Genomic DNA, 21353 nt, shown 5'->3' with positions numbered 1-21353 from the left:
CGATAAATATATTATTTATTAAAGAAAGAGCAAATATCGAATATTAATACTAAATAACACAAAAATCATAAATCAATATCTTTTTAATTATATTATAAAGCAAATAATATAATATGTGTAAAGCTATTAGCACATTCTAGTTATTAATTCAACTATTTGATATTGAATATTTTAATATTCTGAAATACTTATATAATAATTAAATTAATGGATTTATTAAGATATATATTAATTATATTTTTAAGATTAAATTCTTTATAATTTTCAAAGCTATATATCAATAATTAATTTACATTTTAGAATATAAAAACTAGATTTCAAGGAATTGAATTAATATTATTTAATTCTAAAACTGTATTCTTTAAGTTAAATATTTGAATTTATATATCTACTCCCTTCCCTTTTGATTTAGATTCTTAAATCTCTCAAAATCCCTTATAATTCAATTAAAGCTCTTTTTCAATCAACTTTAATAAAATCTTAAATAAATTAGTATTAATTAAGCTTTTTTATATCTATATTCAAATTATATTAACTTTAGCTAAAAATATAGAGAAATTAGTTTATAAGAATATACTTTTAAGTATAGAAAACTATATATTTTGAAAAATAAATAAAGTATTAAATAAATATTGATGTGCAAAAAAAATTCAATTATATCAAAAAGGAATACTTACTAAACAAAAAACTTTTAATATATTATTTTAATAAAAAATTAATATTCAGATTTAATATAATAAATATCAAAAGAGGAGGAATTTTAATAAGAAAGCATTTTCTAATTAATATTGTAATATATACAAAAAAATTAATTATAATTCAAAAACTTATTAAAATAGTATAATAGATCCTAAATTATTAGATTCTTAAAAATTTCAATTAATTAATTAAATAGTTATTGAATAATACGAAATTGAAATGATTAAATAGTGAAAAAAATGGCGATCTGGTGATATTGGCGATCCGATGATAAACCACGTTATATTAATCATATTTTGAAGATTGAATTCTTTATAATTTTCAAAGTTGTATATAAAAAATCAATTATTTTTTAAAATATAAAATTAGAATTTTAAGGAATAGATTTAATATTATTCAATTCTAAAACTATATTCTTAAAATTAAATATTTGAATTTGTATATTTATTTCCTTCTCTTTTGATCTAAAATAATAAATCTCTCAAATCTTTTATAATCTAATTAAAGTTTTTTCTTAATTAATATTAATTAAATCTCAAATAATTTGTTATTGAATAAACTTTTTTATATCTATATTCAAAATTATATTAATTTTAATTAAAAATATAAAAAGATTAGCTTATAAAAATACATTTTTAAATACAAAAAACCATACATTTCAAAAAACAAATAAAATATTAAATAAATATTAATATATAAAAAAAACTTAATTATAATATAAAGAAATACTTATTAAATAAAAAGCTTTTAATATATTATTTTAATAAAAAATTAATATTTAGATTTAATATAATAAATATTAAAAAGAAAGGAATTCTAATATTATAATATTTTCTAATAAATATTATAATAAATATGAAAAAATAGAATATAATATAAGAATTTATTAAAACAATATAATAAATCCTAGATTATTAGATTTTTAATAGCTTTAATTAATTGATTCAATTGTTATTAAATAATATGGGTTTGAAAATGTAAATTGAGATGAAAGTGGTTCACTTGATGATATAGTCTACTCGATGATAAATCACGTTATTAAAAATGGTTAATTTTGATGCATTTTCAAGTGATCCATTCGATGATATAATCCACTCGCATGTGAATCACGTTAACCGAAGTAACAAATTTAGTATATTTTAGTAAGTATCTGTATAGGCTCATCTTGTCTCATACAAACAAACAACTAGATCTCATCCCAGATGCAAATCACTTAATAGCATCTATACAAATCCATCTAACTGATCTACAATTCTTCATGTTTAACCTCTTCTTCCTTCTTATCATCCTTCGCCTTTCTAATTGCTTCCAAAATTTGTTCTTCGCTAGGCATCTCATCATTCTCTCCCACCTTGAAAATAGGCTTTCCTTCACTTCCTTCATCCCCCTTTCCAGCCTTTCCATCTGGTCCTCCAAAGCCCAAATCAATTGTCGCATCTGCTTCATCAGCAGTTGCAGTTCCAGTCTTCTTACTCTTCTTCGTCTTTGACTTCGATTTTGTGGACCTCTTCTTCTCGGGTTTGCTAGTTGGTTTGCGAGCAGTCTTGTATGGCTGTTTCATACTCTTCATGATAAGTTCTACGCCAATATCTTGAAGTTGTTTGGTCTTTTCGGCGAGATCCTTGACAAGAAGAACAGGGTCAGCTGTAGCAGCGAGTTTTTCTTGTTGGGCGACAAGTTCGGAGAGCCATTTAGAAATATCATCGTAAAGTGCTTGAGGAGCTACGAGATCGGCTTCGTTGTATACTGGTGGGTCCATGGTTTCTTGCTCGGGAGGAGCAGTTACTGTTGATGAAGCGGAACCAACATTCTCTTCATCTTCGAGATCGGCAAAATCATCAACCGTGGCTGTGGATGTTGTTTCGGAACTAGCTGAAGCGCTGGATTTAGATGCGCTGAAGGAAGAATGGGCCTCTGTGTCATTCTTGATTTGCTCTCTTACACCGGCAATGAACGATTTAGTTTGCTCTAGCGCGTCGTTGAGAGATTTCAAATGTTCAGGTCGGCCAGCGGCTTCTTCTCTTCGCTTTTGAATTGGTGCAACGATGTCTTTCATTTCCTTGAGTTTGGCTTTAAGTTCATCACGAGATGCATCGGCACCACCAGAGTAAATCCATTCACTTGCTGCCTTAGATTTGCTCTCTAAATCCGAACGTTCGGCTTCGGTAGATGCGGCGATGAATTCTTCATTATCAAGGAAGTCTCTTGCCTTGTATGTAAATCCTTCCAATTGGTTCAAAGCTTCTTCGCGTAGACGACGGGATCGGTCAGAATCATCAAAGGCGGCGATACGTTCTTTCATTCTGGTGATTTCGGAAGCTGGAACTTCTGGAAGACCTTTGAGTTTAAGTTCATATTTCAATGGAATGACAATCAAAGTTTTCTTGCTCTTGACGGCTTCCTTGTCCTTGGCTGATGCGGATGCGGATTTTGAGGCAGATTTAGAGCTGGACGATGAAGTGGCTTTTTTAGATGTAGTCGAACTTTCGGTGGCGCTAGAGCTATCCGTGGATTCCTTCTCATCCTCTAATGGTGCTTGATCTTTCTTTCCAAATCCGAAAAGTCCCTTGACACTATCGACCATGCTCTCCTTCTCTGTCTCTTCAATCTCACAGTCAACGACGAATTTTACGATATCCATCTCACCGTTGACAGGACTAACACGAGTGCTCAAATGGACTCTGATATCCTTGTTATCGCAATTGTGTTTCTCTTTCAAAAGAGCTACAGACTCTGTCAAATTTTGTGAAGTGATGGCTTTCAGTTCCTTCTCTGCGGATCCTGGCGATACTTTCTCGGATGATGCAACATGTTGATAGAAATCAATAGTGAATTCCTCATGATTTTCGAAAGTAAATTGCTTCTCCGCATTGACGTTAGTGGTCGGTTCGTATAATCTCATGTGCCTTGGCTTCTTGTGAATATCAATGTATTTAATGCCAGCGGCATAAGAAGCACCATCGTAACTTCGAATTTCCTTGACTCTGAATGAAGGACTGAGTCCGGCACCTCTGAATCCAGCACCAAAAACGGCAGCTTCATCGGCATTGACATTGGTGCGGATCTTGTCAGAACCACCAACAATCTTCTCAAGCTCCTTCTGAACAAATGGAGTCCTGATAGCACCTCCATGAAGAATGATAGAATCGAGATCCTTGATCTCAAGATTGGCGGAATCTAAAGCCTTTTCAATAACTGTACCAACTCGAGCAGCGTGATCCTCGGCAAGTTTTTCAAACTCCGCTCGGCTAATCTTGTATTTGAAGTCAACATCTTCGTAGAGACCTTCGAAACTAGCTTGAGTATTGGCATTGGCACTGAGAATTTGTCGTAAACGTTCGGCTTCCTTCCACAACTTCGCAGCAGCTCTTCCATGAGCCTGGACCTTCTCGACAGTTGCTGATACCTTTTGTGCCTTGGGAGATTCGACAAATTGTGCAATCATATCATCGACGATGACAGCGTTGAGAGCGTCGCCTCCAAGTGTTCTATCCCATCCACTGCTAACGACTTTTACTTCTTGGATGGTCTTGTTGAACTTTCCAACGTCCTTTACGGTTCGTCCTTGGAACTTCAAGATTGAAGCCTTTGTAGATCCGGCGCCCATATCAAAAATCATGTGGTGTTCGGCTTTGCCTCCTTCATTGATGCTTGGGAAAGTTCGAGAGGTGGCGTAATTGAGACCGACAGCCAATCCATCACTGATCAATTCCAAAACTCGAAGACCTGCCAAATCTGCCGCCAAAAGAACAGCTCTCTTCTCCTCTGTGGTGTAAAAGACTGGGACGGTAATTACTAAATCATTGACTTTGCTACCAGCTAGAGCCTCGGCGTTCTTTTGAATACTCTGCAATTCCATGGCTAAGATTTCTTCAACAGTCCATGGCTGCTCATCTGCAGCGAATGCACCGCTTCGGAAAGCTGCTGTGCCTCGTGTCTTGTCCGCCTCCAATTGTAAAGCCGGGTGCCTAATTCCATATTGTTTAATGAGATCATTCTCCGTCTTCAATCCCAAGAGGGGCTTGAGGTTAGGATAGACATCTCCAGGAAATCGTGCAGCCAAAGCTAGCGCATCTGAACCGTAAACTCGTTCTGGGAATGATCCGCTAACTGGGTTTTTCGAGGGCTTGAAAGCTACGGCGGATGTTTCTTTTCGACGAGAGTCTTTGGTGAGAACGATTTCGAGTGGAATGCCGGGTTTTACTAGAGCTGCCTTGATATATTCTGTCCCAAGATCAACACCTAAAACAGCCGATGCAGCCAGTGCTGTGGAAGTGAAGATATAAAATAAACATAATATGGACAAGATTGGAGAAGAAAAGGTCTTCCCAGCAGGACTCCTCGAAAGAGCCATTATATGTTGTGGTGTAGCAAGCTTAATTGCTGTAGAAATGAATGAAGTGAAATAATATTTAAGAGGGGGGAAGATGGAGGAGAAGGTCAAAGAAATACTGTAACGAGTTTCAACTACTCGAGTATCAAAATATGACTGCCCTGCCTCAAATATTCGACATAGAATCTGTCCACAAGAATTCCAAGTCAAATATTCGTAAGGACAACAATGCAATTAGAAATATAACAACAAGACCTCTTCTACTTGATTTTTAATATAATTTACTTATGGACAAGTATTCTTTTTCTTGAGACTTCTCCAAGGTGTTCCCAAAGATTGATTGACGTTGATAATCCTTGTAAGGACCAAAGAGGACAGCTTTACAATTATCAGTCCTAAGGCTGAAGGTTTTCGAGGGGGTTCCATCGATAAGATATCTTATCTGAGATCCGATAAGAGAAAGGTGGGAATCACGGAGTAGATAGTACCCGAGACTCCGACTTTCCGACCAACCCAACCCAACATTTGAGTGAAGCTCGAGTGAAGCAAGGTTTCTCGGGTTTCCAACTTTTCCCCTCCATCCATTATCCATTATCCATTATCCATTATCCATTAACGTGATTCATATGCGAGTGGATCATATCATCGAATGGATCACTTCATTTTATATACAAAATTCGTCTGTGTGTAACCATACACTTTCTTTATTTATCGATATAATTTTTCAGAAATTGAATATATAATATCTAATTATATAAATAATATAAAAATCTAATTTTCATTTCAAAATTCCAATTAATATAAAATTTAATTGAAAAAGAAGGTTTTTGTAATATAAAGTGTGACAATTTTAAGCTATAATCAAAATATCTATAAAGAAATTAGAAATTATAGATATTTCATTTTTATTATTATTTTATATTCTTTTATTTTTCAAAAATAATGAATAGCTATTAAAATAGGAATATTAAAAATGACTAATTTTGGTGCATTTTTAAGTGATCCATTCGATGATATGATCCACTCGCATATGAATCACGTTATCCATTATCCATATCCATTCCTCTGCCCCTCCCCCCTCGTTTCTTCCCCTCCATCCCTATTCCTTGACATTAATACAATTGCCGGTAAATGATCTCATCTATTCGTTCGTGTGGCAAAGATATTACAATTCCAATTCCAATTCCAATTACTACCTAGATAGGTAGGTATTTGGAACACAACTCTACAACTAATTACATCTTATGAAAGAAGTATTATTATCACCGATACATGTTCGCCATCTATCACGTCTCGCCGTCTGTTCACACGTTGATTGACACATCGCATTTAAACATTGTCAATCATTCAGCTAATCCACAGCTTCAAAACAAACCAACAAACCAACAATTCCACAAAATACAACTACAATTCCAACTACAACTTGATGACGAAAGATCTTGCGGCTTCTCGGCGACATTTATCAATCGGTACCTTGACTTCTCAACCTGCCTCTCAGCCACCGGTCTACAAGTCAATCATCCATATGTCTGTCTCCTTTCCTTCCATAACCTTATGACTGTCATAAAGCCACAAGTCACACTAGCCATCATTGTGCATATTTTCAGGCGTTTTATATAAACGGCGCATTACAACCACAGAAATAGATTTGTTCGATAATCAGTCCGTTTTATTCTCCTCTTAATTATCATTTGCTACTCATCCAAAAAAACTTCCCACTCTCACAAAAACTATACATTCATACAACTACCAGAGAGACCATCACTCTTGCCGCATCACAATGTCTGCAACTCCTTTCATCCAATTCCTAGGTCCAACAAACCTCGATGGGTATGATCGCAAACTTCCCGCATCAGAGCAACCCGATCATATTCCCAAAACCTTCCTAGACGCTATGGAAGTTCGAGAAGCTGTCTTCGTCCAAGAGCAAGGGGTTCCTCTCGAGAACGAGTTTGATTCCGACGACCCTCGAGCTTGCCACTGGGTCATTTATGCTTCAGTCAACGAAACAACTGATCCTGAAGTCAAGGATGATGATGGTAATATATTACAGAGAAAGAAGAGTAGGACTACATCTCAACCTATTGGCACAATTCGCCTGGTACCATTTCCACATCCACCACATCCTGAACCAGGTTCCAGCTATCATGCTGATGCGCTGGAAACGGCCCCGATTCCCGATGGCACAATTCCACCTCCTTACATTGTCGATCGAGCAACTACATATCATGACGGAGTCGAACCATATATAAAACTGGGTAGAATTGCAGTCATCAAGGATTGCAGGGGTGCTGGCATCTCCAAATTACTGGCAGGCGCAGCTATGTCGTGGGCGCAACAGAACCCTACATTCTTTAATCCATCTGTTGCCACAATGGGAATGGAAAATGTTGGAGCTTCGACCACAGAAGAAATACCTGTGTGGAAAGGTTTGATGTGTGTTCACGCACAGGAACAGGTTGCGCCAGCTTGGGCTAAATGGGGATTTAAGATTGATGAGAAGATGGGAACTTGGGACGAGGAAGGAATCAAGCATGTTGGAATGTTCCAAAGAGTGAAGACGCTTAGCATTGCACCTACGATATAAGCAGCTATATTGCGGTAGAAGCCTCCTTCTCTTCAAAAGTATGAGGGGAATCTGGAAAACGGGATATTTTGGGAGGGTTTGTTAAAATGAGAGAGAGAGAGATACCCGGTTGATGGTTTGATAAAAGACGAAATTAATGACTTTAACGATAAATGAGGCCGGCAGTTTGCAACAATGAAAATTATAATTCCAAAAAGCAATCGCTTCCAGGTCTTACAATCTTTCCTTTTCTTATTTCTTAATGTGAAGCTCTGATGTGCTATCATGGTCAGACATAGTTGTCTCCAAGTTTTCAATCTCAATTACTTTGCAGCAGCGTGTCTTGTCCCAAAACCTTCTGACGAATGATTGGGCCTCAAGGCCACCCCTTTTCGCTCCCTCATTTCTCTCCTACAGTAATTTCATCGTGCAGAGCCCGTCGCGATGATGTACTGGTTGGTTAACATGACTATTCACGTCTTTTGAAATTGATAAACTCGCGAACTGGGTAAGTTGACTTGATTACTTGGTCACATCACAGGTTTAAACCCAGGTTCTCTTTACTCGATTTCTTTGCTCTTGTTTTCTCATCGACTTACGAGGCGAGTTGGCGTTTTCGATCTCGAAGAAGAATATAGTGCTCTGTATGCAGCCACTACCCTACTCATTCGTTTCTATCTGCATACTCCTCAGTTCTAAGTTCTGCTCTCAATATATCGTCTGGAGCCGCATGATAGTTGTTCGATTAACTACCAACTGTCTTGCCGGATTGATTGATTTGAAATAATGTTCAAGAATCAAGGAATTGGCAGATTCATTAAGAAGTTCTAGTTATGAACACAGTGTCTGATGAGAGAGATAGCCGAGTTCAAACACGTTGATATCATGGGGAAGTCCAGTTCTTCCAAGTGTTGGTAATATCAGATCAAGGGTTCTACTTTCAAAAACGCGACGCTCATACTCACATATGTATTCGATGTTACACCGTCTACAACTTAGGAAATAATGTTCGTATTATATTGTTCACTGAATATGACGAGCATTGAAAGATGCACCGATTAATGCACGCCGGCTACAATTTATTGAAGCTGCATATTGTGGAAGAAATAAGTAAATCCTCAGGATCTCAATATCCCCATGACATATGAAAGATGTGTTCTAAATGTGTATTAATTCTAAATGTGTATTGAATGACTCGCTCATTTGAAGTTGTCTCGCTTGTCATTATCCTCACGCCCGGGACGCATGTATTTTACGTATCATCGTGCAGTATCTCAGACACAGTGAGGTCACTCGCATTATTTATCTGCATGGTCGCGGGGAAGTGCAGGTGCCTGGCAAGTTGATAGGCTGTGAGGGATCGTTTACTGGTTTCGTGAAAATGTGTAGAAGTGCTGCCTGAAGTGAGGCAAAAAGTAACGTATTCGGCGGCGCAGCCTTGTGAGGGGGAGATGGGTGGGGGTATATAATCCTACATGCTTCTTTCACCCTCCGAGTTTCTCTACTTTTACTATTCTCAAAAAGCTGCAAGTCAATTAGTAGCATTGGAATAATCATGTAAGTCATAGTGCTTCCTCTACAGAATTCAAATCGAAGACGATCGATGAGCTAATAAGTCATAGGCTCGCTCACATACTAACCTACGGTAACTGGAAAGCCCAGCATGGTGCTCAGGCAACATCTGTTCCACTCACTTTCATTGAGAATCTCAAGGAAACCTATTCAGACCACCACGTTATGCAGACCAATCCTGATAAATGTGACCTCATGGGTTACGCCGATGCCGGTTTCGCAAAAAATGAACGCAGTGATGAAATTGCTAATTGGACTATTCAAACATACCACGCACCAGGATCTCGTCTTGCCAATAAACCGAAGACAGTCGTTGAAGATGTCAAATTCGGCAGGTGGAATTATGTTTGGGAGAAAATGGAATATACTGTTTATCAAGCACAGTATGATCATCCAGCGGGGTTCGGCACTTTGAAGTTACAGTTTATCCTCACAAATAAAGAAAAAGACCCCTCCGCTGAGAGTACAAATGCTTTGATTCTAGCCGCCAGTGCTTGGACTGTTGAACTTCACGAAGAAATATACGTCTTCGATAGTCAAGAATGGGTTAAAGACAAGAATCTTTATGAATCTGTTCAGGGCTCCTCGTGGGACGAAGTCATTCTCAATAAAAGAATGAAAGCCAATCTTATCGCTGATGTGGAGGGCTTCTTTGATAATCAGGCTTTGTATAAGAAGCTTGCTGTGCCTTGGAAACGTGGGATCATTTTGCATGGTGTACCAGGTAAGAATTTTCAGGAATCTCTACCCATGGGCACGTACTTCATTGGAAATGGTGTCGGTCCGTATCTCTCCGACCCAAATACATCTTCTTATTCTATACATCTTACTTCGAGTCAATTTTCTCTCACTTCCTAAAACTTTCACCCCCATGTTCATCCTCGCTAACACCCAACTCCAGGTAATGGCAAAACTATTTCCATCAAAGCCCTCATGTCAAGTCTCTCCTCTCGTCCCTCCCCTATCCCATCCCTATATGTCAAATCTTTCGACGGTAAATGCCATGGCCCAAAATGGGCCATCTCAACCATTTTCCAAAAAGCCCGCAAAATGGCACCCTGCCTCCTCATCTTCGAAGATCTCGATTCTCTCGTCACAGAGAAAACGAGATCTTACTTCCTAAATGAAGTAGATGGACTAGAATCCAATGATGGAATCCTTATGATCGGCAGTACGAATCATTTAGGAAAATTAGACTCGAGTATTAGTAAGAGACCAAGCAAATTTGATCGGAAGTACTGCTTTAGGGTTCCGAATGAAGAAGAGCGTAGAGCGTATGTAGGGTTTTGGAGAGGAAAATTGGGAAAGGATGGAGGGGATATGGTGGACTTTGGAGAGGAATTGTGTCCACTTGTGGCGAAGACGACGGAGGGATTTAGTTTTGCTTATTTGAAAGAGCTGTTTATTGTTACGCTGTTAAGTATTGCGAGGGGTGCTACGGGTGCGGGTCATGATGGTGCTGGGGGGGAGGAGGAGGAGAGTGAGAGTCCCACGACTGCTTGTACATCCACACCTACGGATGATGGGGTAGTGGTTGAGAATGACGATAGCATGGAAAATGTTCTTCAAAATACTCGACCTTCTACTGACACCGAGGAAACAGCGGAGCGGACCAAACATCAGAAGACTCTCCCAAAAGTAGATATTCCTGAGCATCTCACAGATAACATTTTTCTCAAAGCACTTTTGGTGCAAGCGAAGATGCTGGTAGAGGAAATGGATAACACGGATGAACTCATGGGAGGGGAGAAGGTTCTTGGTTCGAATGGGATGGGTGGTCCTTTGCCCATAGGAATGGCGAGGGCGAGGGCGGTCATGGGTACGTGTTGATTACATTTTGGGAGAGCAGTGAAGTGGTAGGGTGGAGTGAGGTTAGGGCGTGCTGACCTTCGGCAATGGAATGGGCACTTGCGATGAAATTTTCTTTTTGGCTCTACAGATTATTACATTCGCTTAAAGATTTTTATAGACAGAGAAAATCCTTTCATATCGATATGTATATCTGTTCAAGTATTTTATTGGCCTGGTGATGACGGCCGTGAGTGTTTTTATTTTATCTAATAGTGAACGAGCTCATATAAGTCAAATTCTAGACTCATACCCTCTTTTCTCCAATTGTACAATCTCATGATATCCATATAAATCGTTGAAAAGAACATCACACCCATCTTGTTATGCTCTTTACTTCCCATATAGCAACTGGTAGCAACGAATTGAGTCATGAGAAATTATCATGCTGGTACACTCTTCGCTTCTCCTTCCAATATACATAGTCCCTCTCATCGATACATCGTACCATCGCAGCAGGAAATCACTCGTACAAAAACCATATCATAATATCAACATCGACGCATCTCCTCAAATTCGCTCCTCTTACATATCCTAGTAAAGCTCCCTCCACACTCGGCATTCTCACCTCATCCTCTCCAAACCGTATCTTTCCAATAGTAACTGTTGAATCAATATAAACGTTTCCAAGATTGACTATCTGGTGTCTCTCTTTCATTATCTGTATCTAGCTATTCCCAATGCGACTATGAATTGAGGATATCGATAGGAGTTCCATGACTGACGATACAATTATCTCTGCTTGACTAGAATAGAAGCTTATCTCGATTTACTACTTAGAAAGCTGGGATTGTGCTGCAGTTCGAGCAGTCTTTGTCAAAGTTCATGCCCTGCCCACCAACGGAATGTGCTCTCTGGAAGAGGCTATGACCTCGAGGGACATGCACAAACCGAAGCATCAACTATATATTTCACAACACTGAGATATCCCTTCAGCCAAGTATCTGCCTAAAATGGTCGTCGACATTCCCTCTAAATCTCACTTGTGCTTACATATTCAGCAATCACATGATTAGTCCTGAACTCCGACTTCATGTCCATTCATGAGACGAGCAGCACCCACGACACTATTGGCAAGATACTTGTTACTAGAGAGTAAATCTGTGAGCTGAAATCGAAAATTCCATTTTCGAATATAAAGCTATTGGCATTTGGGAATTATCCCGGTATATCCAAGTTTTCGGAGTTCGGTGTTCGGTGTAAGCAATTTTGAACGTGTCAGTCATCCGGCGTAAAGTGTTGATTGCACAATATATATAGGTAGTTGCCTAATAAGGGTCTTCGAGTACTTAAGTGAATATCGAAACTTGTATCAATCCTCCTCTATCATTTCCACGCCTTCCAATGATCTAGCTGTTAAAACCTAGAATCACACATCCAAAATGCCGTCCCAACCCTTCACTCTTCGCCCCGCGACCCTTTTCGATATTCCTCAAATGACACACATTGTCATCGCAGCCTATGGTTCCAGCCCCGTAAGCGACTTCCTGAATCCTCACGCAAAACAATATCCGCGAGATCAACAGATATCTGTTGGGCAAGCTGTTACGAAATCCTACCTGAACCCTCAGACTCTGACCCTGGTAGTCTGTTCTCCCGAGTCACCTGATGTTCTTTTGGCATATGGGATGTATAGTCGTAAAGGTGTAGATTCCGGAGTCAAGGAATTTGTAAATGAGAGGCGCGGCGTGGAAAGAATCGGGAGATGGATATTCAGTTCCATCTTAACAGTTCTGTTCGGATTATATAATTACCTCCGGCCAGACCGTTCTGTATCAAAACCCAACAGGGCCGTTTTCGATCACTCAATCAAAATGGATCAAGAGCGTTATTGGTCTCCCGAAGCTTTCCCAAGGAGGCAAAATCGCTGGCATGTAAATAGTATCGTTGTACTTCCTGAGTACCAAGGGAAAGGCATCGGAAGGTTGCTGATGGAGTATATTTTGGAGAGGGCGAGGAAAGAGAATGTTCCTGCAGGATTGACTGCTAGTATTGAAGGAGAGAAATTGTACAGAAAAATGGGGCTCAGAATGCTAGGAGATTTCTACACGAGAGTTGGGAGGCAGCATGCAGATGGAGGCGGGCATATGATTTGGTGGCCGGAGGGTGTTGAGAAGGACGGAGACTATTGAGCAGTGCTATTAGAGTACTAAATGCTATGAGTACACAGACGGAAAAGCGTATTGAAATTACAAAGCTATCGTAATCAATCCCATTTGGCATGAAAGTATATTATAGGAAATGAGATCCAAGCCCTTTCCACTTGAATTGAACACATTTCAAAATGAACAACGTCCTCCACAATCTCAAACGATGGCTTCATAGTTGACACTGAACCTCCTATTTCCCTCCAATTCCGGCTCAAAAATCACTCTTTCCCACTTCATACCCAGACCACAAATTGCATACACTACACCCGCTACAACAACCAACCAATAGACATTCCCTACAGTCGCCACTACTGCATCTAATGCACTTTTCATAACATCCCCATCGATAGGTCTCATATCTCCCAACCCCTCCCCCTTCAACCCACCCAAGGCTTCCCTGATAATCTCCACCGGAACCCCATCTCCAAAAACTTCTTGAAGCTTCTTGACTCCCAAGTTTTGGTATATGCATCCCGCAATACTAAGCGCAATACCCGCACAGCCCACTTGCGCGAAATTTATATACGCAATAAGTTTTTGTTCATCGCCGCCTGATTCTTCAGTGGCTGTGGTATCCTGTGCACCCACCGATGACACTTTACTCATACCAATATCGTAGGCTATTTGGAACATCATGCCTACTCCTATTCCTATCAAGATAGAATAAAGATAAATTTTTCTGTTGGGCGTATTGATAGTGACTCGACTCATGAATATTCCGCCGACAATCATGAAGACTGAGGCGAGAATGTAAATAGCTTTGTAGTAACCGATTCGAGGGAGTAATGCGCCTGTGCATAAAATTATGATGAAGAAGGCTGCGATTTCAGGGATCAAATTTAGTGCCGATGCCATAGGAGAAGAGCCATGTGCAAATTGATACAGAAGAGGAATATAGAAGATAGGTGTGACGAGTGCAGTCATTGACGCAGCTGTAGCGATAAAAAGAAGAACGAGTGTTCGAGAACGGAGGAAATGAACTGGAAAAATACGATGGGAAGAAGTGGTGAGGAGGCAAAGAGATTGTTGGATAATATAGCAGAAAAAAGAAATTCCGAAGAACGTCCAGACTGCGATGGAGGAAATGGATGACCAGGACCAGGCTGAGCCGCCCATTGTGACACCAACGAGAAAAGAAAACCATGCGATAACATGTAAGACGAACCCGAGGAAATCAATGAGTTTGAGTTTCTGTGAGGTCGAAATGGAAGGCATAGGGTTGTGTTTTAGAGAAAGAAGGAGGAACAGGGGTGTCATAATTGCGGCAAGAGGAAGGTTGATATAGAAAGACCAACGCCAACCGAGAGCCGGAGCATTCTCAAAAGCCCCGCCAATTACTGGACCAAGAATGTTGCCGAGTCCAAAGGAAATTCCAAGTATTGCGTTGTAGATGGGTCTTGTACGTGGAGCTGTAAATTTGGATAGATAGTTAAGAGCTCTAACGATATGGTTAGTACATGTAGCATGACTGCCAATCCCCCATCTCATCACTTTGTTTCAGTCCTCGATATTTTTAAGCAATTGAAGGAACTTTTCATACAACAAGCAAGGAAGCCAAAAATATAGAAGAAGAAACCTACCCTAGATCAATTCCTGCTCCTCCAATACCCACCATGATCCGTCCAACTATCATAACATTCATTGAAGTCGAAGCTCCACAAAGTGCACTTCCTATCTCAAAAAGCAACATGCTAAACATGTACATGTATTTGATCTGGAAGACCCCATAGCAAGAACCAATAAGCAGAATAGTAGCTCCAGATCCAAGCAACCGTTTCAATTTCCCCCAGACTTTGGAGAATAGGTCCTTGAGCGTCGGCGACTATGGTGGCATCAAGCCCTAGATTGCGTCAATTAGGAACAGACAACGAATGCCCTTGGGCTTCGACAACGACATATGTGAGCCTTCCCTGCTAGAAACGCCCTTATAGATAATCCGCAGAAGACTATGATCCATTTCCAAGTCGAGATGGTTTTGCTCTCTGACACCAACGGTACCTGAAGATCGCTGAACCGTCGTTCATGTTGTAAGAGCTGTTCTCTTGAGCCTTTCTCATCTGGTATATATTTTTCCAATGGAAAAATAGAGTTTGATCTTGGGAAAGTAATCATAGAAGGAGGTGATTCAATTAGACCTAGAAAGGATTCCGTCGACTCAGATGAGAATTTACTTGATTCATCAAATACTCCACTTCGTGATCTAGGATGTCTATCCTTGAAATTCATGATGTATGTGATTGAGAAATTATTATTTCACGACTATAAAAATGGAAGGGACTTGAAGTGTCATCAAACCAGACACAGCCCTCCATCAACATATCGTCGATTGTACGCCGCAGAGTCTTCATGGCTATATGGATAATGTGTTGATACCAAAAATACTTCAATGCCTTACTTATATACAATGAGGTTGCATTTCAATTTTTGTTGGGTTGTAGAAATGATATGGTGGGGGTGGGGGGCTGAATATAGATGTATGTATTTATATCAACATGTGCGTCACATCGGAAGATATACCTGCCGACGGTTATATCGACTTTCTGCATCAAACTCGGAGGTTTGACTGCATACAGGTATGATGCGATGTCTCACCGGCAAATATTATTGATAACGCGATTGAGTGGTGGTAATTTTGGCCCCCCGTTGCATACTAACTGCGCGTATCACAATGTTGAAGATATCTGGAGAGGGCAGGTGAGATGCACGAAATGAATTGTTTGGGCAAAGGATGATAATGAAGCGGGGTAAACTGCCATTGACAGATCTCTTTTATCCATAGCTATGATCAGAAGATGAAGGTTTGAACACTCATCTTGGGTATACCCAATACCAACGCGTACCCTTACTTTGGATTGTGTGGTGTTGAGGTTTTATGATAACGTATGTGACGGAAAAAGAAGCTGGAATCGAAGGTCCATGTGAAGGTTGCAATGGATACGGTTCCTAGACCGCACGTCACTATACATGCAAAGAGATTTCAATGCAAATCCGAATAGACTCATGGTATCAAAGATATTGCCTTGCTATACCCATTTAGATACCAACCCCGTAGAGGGTAGGAGTGTGAATATCGATCGAATCTAGTGACGACCTCCGAAATCACAATCCGAACACCGCTAAGCATGTATATGTCGGGAGGGTGCATTCATCAAAATAGAAATGGCAGATGACTAATTAAAATAGTATAACTGCGTCTTCCGATAGATGTACTTGAAGTGTACTTTTAGGAAGTAGTTGAACACAATCAGCAAAGACAAACGCAGAAGGGTGGCATCATGGCTGACTGATATCCGGGATGAGAGCCCAACTTGATGCCTGAGGCACTACTGAGCATTCTATACCGTTTTTCAACATCCAGTTTGGCAACTGAGACAACTCACATAAACACGACTCATTGTGTATTAAAAGTACCATGTTTTTTACGATCTTCTGCCCAACAGTACATATAAGCTCTCTTGAGCACAATGGCTAACCCTAGATTCCAAGTTTATAACCCCCTGGCATCAATGTCTGGAAAAGTCTAGTTGGGTCATATTTTCTCGAAATAGACAAAAGCTTGGCCTCATTCGTTGCTCCATATCCAGGGAAAATGCTCTGGAAACCAGCTGCATCGCCCATATAGTTGAAAGGGTCGTAGAGCCCGGCCGCCTCCGTAGCATTATTGATCGCATAAGTTGTTTTCTCGACCCAGGCGGCGACAATTTCGTCATAAGATGACCCGATCCATTCTACAACTTCTGCGTAGCAAAGATACGTGCCCTTCGAAGAATCAAGACCTAGTGCATTACCACCTTTTGCCTCTGAGGCACTCAACCAAAGCGAGCCGATCGGTTGCCAATCAATCTCGATAATGGAAATACTATCTGCCGGTAGCTGAGCATAAAGCTCAGGAAGCGCTGAATAAAATGTGTCGTTGATAATTTTTATCCCTTGAAGAAGCTCGTCATATGTTTTGCCCACGATAGTTCCCGCAACGAACACGTCATTAATATCGGGTGTTATAGCGGTATTCGTCTCGAGGGAGAATTCTGTGAGCGTCTTAAAGTCCAAAGTGTTACTAATACTCGGGATGGAAGTGAAAGATTCAAAACAAGCAGGGTAGCTGATATTAGTGCTATCATAAAAGAGAATGACGGCGCCAACAGAGGTGGTCGAGTCAACTGGGATGACTGCAGGAACAATGTGAGAAAGCGGATCGACAATGTTCGTGGAGTAGTTTGCAATGGCCTTTGATTCTTAGCATATCTCTGTCAAACGGGGGGGGGGGGGGAAGAAATGCTTACCGCATAAAATTGCGGTATATATTCCTGTGCAACGGTGTATATACCAGCCCAAATTCTTTCGGATGGAACTGTTCTCAAATCAAATCTCGTAACAATACCAAAATTGCTGCTGCCTCCTTTCAACGCCCAGAAGAGATCGGCGTAGGAGCTGGAGGTGGCGTATACAATCGTGCCATTTGCCAGGACCACCTCATACCCAATGACCATATCAGCAGAGAATCCATGCTGGTTTCCATAAAAGTTTACGCCACCAGCAAGAAGGAGCCCTGGTACACCGACTGAAGCTAAGCGACCTCCAAGGACAGCGCGATTGTAGGTCTGAAGATAACTATACACATCCCCCCATCGATGAGACGGCCCAACAGAGAGGGTGCTATAATCATTCGATATCGAGAGTGTCGTCAGGTTTGACATGACAATCAGTACGCCGTTGTCAATATTGTTCGACCCCTTGATTGCCATGTGGCCACCACCTCTTACAGCAAACTTTCCTTCTGCCGTCCCCAAGAGTGCAATTGCGGCTGCAACATCTCTAGCAGTCGTAGGTCGAAAGACACATTCAGGGCTCAAATATTCCGTCTGAGACCAAAAATTCTTGTTTTCGTACTGGTAAATGGTACTATTGGAGTAAAAGACTTTGTCCGGGAAGACGGCTTCGACTGTAGCGCACCCAACGACATCGCTCGCGATATCGCGGATGAAGTTGTCGGCTGAAACCCAGTTGCCGAAAAGCAGCGGACTAAGAATGAGACCAAGTATAGCTCCCGCCATAATTTTTACTTATTACCAGAATGGCAAGCAATCGACAATCGACCAACAATGATGATTGCACGGAAAGGTGTATTTACATACCTTCTTCAAGAAAACTAACATTGGCGGTAAATAGACTATCGAAATTTTTCGACGCACGTTGTTACCGAAATCACCTAGGTGTGTGGGAGTTCATCCTTCATCTAATGGCTTATTTCCGCCATTCTAGATTAATATCCACACCCCTAATTTACTGTAGCATTGTATTTGGGATTTGTCCATCGGTACGTGAGGAAACGCGGGGATTAATTGCGGTGAAGACAATCTCGGTGCAGATTGCCGTTCACTACTTTTACCACTGAACTATTGATAGGCTCCACATGGCGTCTTTCTGCTTCTCAAGCTACGAAAACCCACCACGCTACCGAAAACGTGGTGTGCGGATTACCAGTCGCACATGGTAAGTTTGGACTAGCATATACCGGACTTGTTCTGTTTTCTCTACTTCGTACATACCAAGAGCTCTCAACTTTTCCTATTGCTTCCTGAATTCGTTTTTGTTGTACACTGGCATTGACAGTCAATTGTCAATCTGCAAGGCTTACTGCTGCCGTTGGGTTATGCTTGTGGATGAATAAACGATATTTCATAAAAAGCTATGATCTGTATATAGATTAGCTATCTACACTAAACCGTCGAAACTTGTTACTATGTGTCCCAAAAAGACTCTTTGCTGCCTTCAAGTGAAGGACTCATTCATTCATTTAGTCAGATCCAGCCGTCGACACAAACCGAAACAAGTAGCGGAGAGCTATCTGACGGCGGGATATTATCCAATGACGGAGGATATTGAGCCCTTCAGCAAAATCTCTTTCGCATATATCATCAATACGCATAATTGATTGAGCCCTGTCCTCAAATAAAAGCAACTCTGTAGCACATCTTTCGATTTTCAGTGTAAAAAATGGGAACGATTTTCAAGTGGGATAGCCCACCCCCATGTGCGCCCACTAAAAACCCCTGGTATTATAGTGGATAAATAATCCTCTTCGAGAAGTGATCTTTATAGTGTGCTCCACTATAGTTATGTGCCGAGATGGGCTCTGAGGATCATTACAGATATGTGATGTTACACAGACAATTCAGCTTTTTTTTGTAGACGGAAAATGCTTCAAATCCGATATTATCGCAAAATAGTACGAAAGTTCTAATCTTTTGACATTCAGCCACTAGGTCTTGGCCTATTTTTTTCTCCATATTCTCTAGGCTACCGGTTTCTGGCTCGGCTCGCCCCGGTATTACGTACTGTGTGTTAGGAAGGACGCCCACTAAACTATTGGTACTGACTCGAACACTCCTCATGACCGTCAAGGGTGTCGATTTTACATGGTAGAATCAAGAATGGTGCTGTAGCATCGTAATCTCAATCCTACACTCAATCAAAGAACTGGTTTAAAATGCTGTGATACAGCCAAATCGAAGGTAGCGGTCTGGTCATGGGAGAGAAAAAAAAGACCAGAGTTGACCACTGGCAAAGCCCTTCAACAATCCAATGGTTCCATTTCGATTCAGAGAATTAAGAGTCTAAACAGCATTACAACTGAAGGATATCTAAGGATCCGTTTGATTAACTCTTATCATTTTATTCGTGGTTGATTTATCAAAGAATTTATCGAGGTGATCAATCTTGGCCTCTTCTTTCTCCTACGTGTAGATGGTAGCACATTTTACCGAAGATACGCCTAGAAAGGAGGGAAGCCAATTGGTCTTGAAAGAAATCGCGAATATTATCATCAAGTCAATTGCAATTACTTATAAAGCAGACAGTGTGTAATTTGACTTACTGTAATCATGAAGAGCCTTCCGATATTTTATCGTTCCCTTCAGCAATGTCTATGCAATAAGATCCAGCTACACGACTATCATGCGCAAGAAGAAAAGACCAGCCTAGCGATCGTCAGAAATAGTTGAACATCACAATTCTTCGTTCTAATTGTAATTTGATATCAAAACAGTAAAGTAATACCTGTTCTAAGAAGTTTCAGACATCATATTCAGTAATTCAATCTCGTTGTTCCATTGGAGAGAATTTACAGTACAGAATACATTTTGAAATCACTTTTGGCAAAGAATTACTTTCAAACTTTCTCTGACTGGTGTAGTTTATATGTTCTTCTCGTTGTTTGTCTGACAATCGCCAGCCAGCAAAGACCAAAAAGTAGTCGGAAAAAGAAGTAACGTGTTTTATCAGTGAGTGGTTTATATCAGTGAATAGGTCACTTATTTTATATACAAAATTTGTTTATGTGTAATCATATATTTTCTTTATTTATAAATATAATTTTTTGAAAATCTAATATAAAATATTTGAATATATAAAAATCTCAAAAATCTAATTAGTTTTAGGAAATTCGAATTTATAAAACTGTTATTATAAAAAAAAGTTTTTTTGTAACAAAAATTGTAATAATTTCTTTTTTTTTTAAAAAATAATAAAACTATTTTATAAAAATTATATCAATAGAAAATCTAGATTTTAATTAATTTTTAAGATCTTTTTTTTAAAAAAATAATAATTAGTTATTAAAATATTAATATTTTAAGAAATTTGATTTAAATAATTTTCGAAATGATTTATTTATTAATATAAACCATTTACTAATAAAACACATTATAAAAATTAGATTAATAGAAAATCTAGATTTTAATTATTTTTTAAAATCTTTTATTCAAGAAAATAATGATTAGTTATTAAAATATTAATATTTTAAGAAGCTTGATTTAAATGATTTTCGAAATAACCTATTCACTGATATAAACCACTCACTGATAAAACACGTTATATAATATGTTCTAAATATTAAATTGGTAATGAATATTAATCCAGTACAATAATGGAAACTGCTGTCCCCCTTCTGCCAGCTACCCCTCCAAAACATAGCCAAGATGATAAGTAGTCCAGCATGCCAATACCCTTGTCACTTAGAATGTTCTCGGGAGTTCCTTTGGAGGCATCACCACGTTTACTCGTAGTGTGGTTCATCGTCAATAATAGTTAGTGTTCCTTGGCGGTACTTTCCCGTTCGAATACGTTCGTAAAATCCAACATAAAATTCTATTTCACCCGTTCTATGCCACGATTTACAAGCATA

At 39.5% G+C, this 21353-nt stretch overlaps 6 protein-coding genes across 6 annotated transcripts; 3 read left to right on the top strand and 3 right to left on the bottom strand.

Moving 5' to 3' along the window:
* Positions 1 to 1945: 1945 nt before the first annotated feature.
* EAE97_000014 (uncharacterized protein) lies at positions 1946 to 5053 on the bottom strand (the record flags this gene model as incomplete). The annotated part of the gene is made up of 1 exon (XM_038870524.1): positions 1946 to 5053. The coding sequence occupies one exon, from the start codon at positions 5051 to 5053 to the stop codon at positions 1946 to 1948; it is 3108 nt and encodes a 1035-aa protein (XP_038737885.1).
* Positions 5054 to 6812: 1759 nt separating this feature from the next.
* Positions 6813 to 7619, top strand: EAE97_000013 (uncharacterized protein; the record flags this gene model as incomplete). Its single annotated transcript, XM_038870523.1, has 1 exon — positions 6813 to 7619. One exon carries the CDS (start codon positions 6813 to 6815, stop codon positions 7617 to 7619), a length of 807 nt encoding a protein of 268 aa, XP_038737884.1.
* An 864-nt stretch (positions 7620 to 8483) lies between these two features.
* EAE97_000012 (uncharacterized protein) lies at positions 8484 to 11000 on the top strand (the record flags this gene model as incomplete). The annotated part of the gene is made up of 4 exons (XM_038870522.1): positions 8484 to 8512; positions 9123 to 9155; positions 9221 to 9894; positions 10072 to 11000. 4 exons carry the CDS (start codon positions 8484 to 8486, stop codon positions 10998 to 11000), a joined length of 1665 nt encoding a protein of 554 aa, XP_038737883.1.
* Positions 11001 to 12400: 1400 nt separating this feature from the next.
* Positions 12401 to 13150, top strand: EAE97_000011 (uncharacterized protein; the record flags this gene model as incomplete). Its single annotated transcript, XM_038870521.1, has 1 exon — positions 12401 to 13150. One exon carries the CDS (start codon positions 12401 to 12403, stop codon positions 13148 to 13150), a length of 750 nt encoding a protein of 249 aa, XP_038737882.1.
* A 174-nt stretch (positions 13151 to 13324) lies between these two features.
* EAE97_000010 (uncharacterized protein) lies at positions 13325 to 15354 on the bottom strand (the record flags this gene model as incomplete). The annotated part of the gene is made up of 2 exons (XM_038870520.1): positions 14749 to 15354; positions 13325 to 14606 (listed from the first exon to the last, which is right to left on the bottom strand). Exons 1-2 carry the CDS (start codon positions 14871 to 14873, stop codon positions 13325 to 13327), a joined length of 1407 nt encoding a protein of 468 aa, XP_038737881.1. The 5' UTR covers positions 14874 to 15354.
* A 1288-nt stretch (positions 15355 to 16642) lies between these two features.
* Positions 16643 to 18222, bottom strand: EAE97_000009 (uncharacterized protein; the record flags this gene model as incomplete). The annotated part of the gene is made up of 2 exons (XM_038870519.1): positions 16643 to 17395; positions 17452 to 18222. 2 exons carry the CDS (start codon positions 18220 to 18222, stop codon positions 16643 to 16645), a joined length of 1524 nt encoding a protein of 507 aa, XP_038737880.1.
* Positions 18223 to 21353: the final 3131 nt, after the last annotated feature.

This window comes from Botrytis byssoidea (genome assembly GCF_014898295.1).
Source record: "Botrytis byssoidea strain MUCL 94 chromosome Unknown BBYS_001, whole genome shotgun sequence".
NCBI classification, from domain to species: domain Eukaryota; kingdom Fungi; phylum Ascomycota; class Leotiomycetes; order Helotiales; family Sclerotiniaceae; genus Botrytis; species Botrytis byssoidea.
Note: the sequence above shows the minus strand (reverse complement) of the source record. Positions and strands in the feature narration are given on the sequence as shown.